The 4,863-nt window shown below is 29.4% G+C and overlaps 1 protein-coding gene across 1 annotated transcript; it reads left to right on the forward strand.

Moving 5' to 3' along the window:
* Nucleotides 1–2,963: 2,963 nt before the first annotated feature.
* SMPD2_3 (Sphingomyelin phosphodiesterase 2, neutral membrane (Neutral sphingomyelinase)) lies at nt 2,964–4,117 on the forward strand (the record flags this gene model as incomplete). Its single annotated transcript, XM_012936618.2, has 1 exon — nt 2,964–4,117. The coding sequence occupies one exon, from the start codon at nt 2,964–2,966 to the stop codon at nt 3,393–3,395; it is 432 nt and encodes a 143-aa protein (XP_012792072.1). The 3' UTR covers nt 3,396–4,117.
* Nucleotides 4,118–4,863: the final 746 nt, after the last annotated feature.

Consider the following 4,863-nt stretch of genomic DNA (forward strand, 5'->3'; position numbering starts at 1 on the left):
ATTCAGTTGTCATAAATATTTTGTTTATCTTAACCCTCATGGTATAAATTGTATCAGATATCGCATAGAGATAGGTATCTACCTCAGACAATAGATGATTGGTTGTGCAAGATTGTAGATCGATGGTAGTTAGACATTAACATCGTTGGTTGCCAGGTCAGTGGTCTACTGGGCAAGCGTTCGCGTGGGAGACCGAAGGTCCTGGGTTCGAGTCTCACGTGTGGGATTGTGGGTGCGCATTGCTGGGGAGTCTCATACTAGGACGACGCGGCCGTTTAGTGCTTCCAGGTTTTCAATGGTAGTCTAGCTTATATCAGCTCATGAATTCAACTATTAAAATAAGAGGTTGAAATATTTTTAAGCAACAATTATTGATAGTTTATTTGGGTTTCAGTTAGTAGCGGAATCCACAACTCACACTTCTCATACATTTGAAAATGCAAAACCTTGGAACAAAATATTGTATTGAGGCTACTCGCTCAGGATAGGCATCTGGTAATAGAGATTGATCATTTGTAGTGCTAAATATCAACAAGAGGGTATTACAAATCCAAACCAATAATCACTGTCCCAACAATTTTTCTCTATTAAAATTTTAGCAGACTAATATTTAATTTAATCATCTATCTATTACAAAGAATGAATTTTAGAGTTTCCATAATGAATGCATTTTGGTCCAGTCAAACAATAAAGAAGGCACTAATTAGTCGTATTAGTTGGTAAGTTTTCCTACTTTTTTATCTTTTAGTTAAACACAACCAGTTACAGTGAAAATAATAGATGTTAGGAGTATTATAAATAATATACTTGAAAACTTTTAAAGTTGACGACTAGCATAACTTCACTTCTATATCCTCACTTAATTAGTACGTTCACTAAGAATGAGTCCGCTTTACGTTAGTAATGCTAATAACGCTCAACCGATATGTTCATTAAGTATTCTGAAACTGATTGGCTCACGAAATCGCCTTCTGCCCCTCGCTTTAGTTTGTCCAGTCGGAGCACGAGAATGGCCAGATATTTACTCTGTGTATTTTATAACTCAGAACATACATGGTAATATGCTTCAATTAGAAGACCGCAACATACTATAAAAAGAGTAATTACAATCGATACATGACTAAGTTATTTGTGTTACAAACCCCAGTAACTGCAATATGATTAATTAATTGTGCTTTATAAAAGATGATTTGAATGAAGTAATGTAATATAATTATTTTTAAAACCAAATATTTAATCGATACACAAATATCTGTGTAATAATTCACCGTCGATCAGTAGTTATCAGAGTTTCATGCCTTTCACTTATTCATCCATATCTATCAAAGATAAATGGCAGTTAATCTCCAAAATTTCGGATGCCTTTTACGAAAAACTTTACTGAATTATGTAATACTTTTTCTTGAAAATTCCCCTCACTATAAATAAAAAATTAGTACACAAGATACTCAATGTCCGTTGATTGGATACCATCAACACCTGTAAGAGAGAATAAATCAGCGTCCATCCAATGAAGAAACTAGGAAAAGACGCTAAAAGTAGATAGGACATACATTACGGAAATCAACAAACTGCATCTAAAGGAATGTGCTAACTCAGAATCTTGAAGAGAAAAGATGAAGAACACATTGTATCAAGATTTGGAAGCAGATATGAAAAGGATAAATAACAACTGGAAACAACTAGGAAGGATTGCTTAGGACAGAGTTGGATGGAGAATGCTGGTGGATGGCCTATGATCTTCCACGAGGAGTAACAGGCGTAAGTAAGTAAGCAATAATAGAAACATAATTTGTAAGCACTAATGTGATTGTAACATAACCCAAGAAAATTTAAATTCATTTAGATTGAAATGACAATCATTGTCATTAAAATTTCAGTAATTCATTCTATTATTTTTGATAACTACATATTTATCAGTATAGATGTTTAGTGGCGATTAGTGAATGTTATTGATATCATGAATAGATATCCATTGAAACTAGAAGCTACAGTGAACATCAATGACTTGACTAATTGTCAGACATTGGACTTTCTTCTATTTTATTTCAATAGGTGTCCAACTTAGGCTGCTACTTAATAATACCGATGCTTTATACTTAATACAAATCTTAAAACGCATAATAGAACAAATATGATAAATTGTCATTTCTCTAAAGATTAATGATTCAAATCACAGAAGATATTATATGATTTCACTGAAATAACTATTTTATATCTTAGTGTTTAGTTTACTCTTCCTCTCTCTCTCTCTCTCTCTCACTCTCTCTCACAAACACGGTATCAATCACCACCATATTATACAATTGTAATAAAACTAAATACAAAACTATAACTTTCAAATCTAGTCTGACCTTTCTATATCATTACCTTGACTTAAAAACAGTATATGTATAATAAAGGAATTTTATAAAAACCAGCATTTTTTTATTATAGATCATAATGATCAGATCATTGTATTTATTCTTTTATATACTATCTTGTATGTTAAATCATGTTCATTTTAATGGATATCATTAAACTGTACATTCATACATAGAGATATATACCCATAGACAAGTAAACATTTAAACATCGATATATATGTTGAAAAACACGTATGTTACTTATTGAGTAACTCATTGATACACAGCAACATACATATACTCACATTGTATACAAGATGTTTAAATAGGTTATCATTATTATTATTAAGAAGAAGAAGAAAGGTATCTCACCAATCAAAGCTTAATAAATCATCTATAGTTATGATTTATATATATATATATATATATATATATATATATATACTTAAAAGATGAAATATTAATGTGATGAATGATAAATCAGATTTACTAAACATTTTACTATTTGCCAACACACAAAATAACTATAATATTCTGTCGGATTATTATTATTATTATCCTATCAGTCAATAGTAATACCATAGTGATTTTATACATATAAATTATCAATTTATAATAATGCCTGGAAGATTATTCAATCCAAATCATTTACATTTTCCATTACTTGCTTTATCAATTGGTTTATTAGGTTATGCATTAGCTACTGCGGATTGGCCATGTGGAAATTTATATACTCAATGTTTTAAAACTATACCGATTATTATTGTTCTTATATTATTATCTGCAGGTGTGGGTGGTTTAGGATTAATATTCCTTTGTGATTTATTTGGTGCTTGTAATAGTAAATGGATACCTGGGCCAGTATGTACAACAATTAAATTAATGATTTTATTTGTTTCAGCTAGTGCTGTATTAACAGGTAATTTATTATATACATATTGGAAATTACCATATTGGTCATATACTTTATCATTAATTGGTAGTGTAACAGCTTCACAAGTTGTTATATTAGCTATATTAAATAGTCGATGTTTAGCATCAAAATTATAGAATTTTTTGTGTATTTATGACATACTACTTATTTACTTATTTTCCTTTTTCGTATTATCTAATAAGATAATGAAGTCTTTCATTGTACCTACATATCTCTTTTTGTTCATACATAAAGGTAATCTGTTTAATTGTGATACAACAACTTAAAAGTTACCCTTTTTTATTTGTTAACTTCTTCATTTTCTCGTTTGTTTGTTTGTTTATTTTTCCCTACCTTTACTTATACGTGCCTTTTGTTCGGTTATGTTTTGTTTTGTTTTCTATTCATATCTGAAATTATGGATAAAATCCAAAATGGTTTTATCCTATAATTATATTGTTACATATCGATATCTGAGAGACTATTTCATCAGTTGAATTTCCTTAAATGTTTGTTTGTTTTCTTTCTTCTTCCTCTTCCTCTTCTTCTTGTTCTTCTCCTTCTTCTCTCAATGTAAATTGTCTTGAGATAGTGGAGATTTGTAGATCAAGTAGATGATTTTGACGGAGCTTTGTTCTCTGAGGTTAGACAAAAAAATCTCCATGTAAATTGTCTTCCAATTAAATTACTACATGAAATGAACTGTATAAAGTACATTAAAAGGCAATGAATATAACTTCATGTATATATACATATATACGTATATATGTCTTGATTAATTTTGTAAATTTCTAGTTTATTTCAAAGACAACTATTCATTTGAAAGTAATTCACAATGTCCAGTTATATATCAATTAATGTAAGTCTAATTAATTTATTAAATATTTTGATTTTCTAAATTGAAAATCGATAACTGATTACCTTTTTAAGTTCTTGTATCAACGACTTCGTAACAAAATGCAAAAGTCTTTTTTTTCTTTGAAGTATTGAGTTTCTTTGCTGTTTTTTTGTTGTTGTTGTTGTCAAGACAATTTATCCAATAATTTTTACAGTTCAAGTTTTCCTACTCGAATTAGTCTCATAAATAGATCTTTTACCTTATTTGTAAGGATTTACAGTATTTCATTAATAACATTTTAAACACTGTAATTGATCGGTCTGATTAGACACATGTGTATCGTAAGCGGATTGCTTAGATACCATAATATTGTTTCAGGTTTTATAAATAAATGGGTTGTGGTTAGTATTTGACTTCAGAATACATGTTTTATTCTTAACTGATCAGCTGAATATGATTGAATCTCACAGTTGATTTCCACACTAAGACTTGAATCTAATATTTTTCGATTTAAACATCAATATATTATTCTCTGGGTTACTGACGTCAAATGTGCGCTATTTTTGTTTAGTAATTGTTTCTATCTACTTGTAATAGTAAAAATGCTCATTGTTAAACTTTAATACAGTTTTACATCATTGGTTGTCAAATAATTACATGCATTCTTCAACTGTATCTTGTAAGTTGTTGTAATTTCACATTGGAATGAAGTTTCAAACAAGAATAAAACAGATGGCTAATGATTCTATGATACTGGATATGAAGAT

Source organism: Schistosoma haematobium, chromosome ZW, assembly GCF_000699445.3.
Source record: "Schistosoma haematobium chromosome ZW, whole genome shotgun sequence".
NCBI classification, from domain to species: domain Eukaryota; kingdom Metazoa; phylum Platyhelminthes; class Trematoda; order Strigeidida; family Schistosomatidae; genus Schistosoma; species Schistosoma haematobium.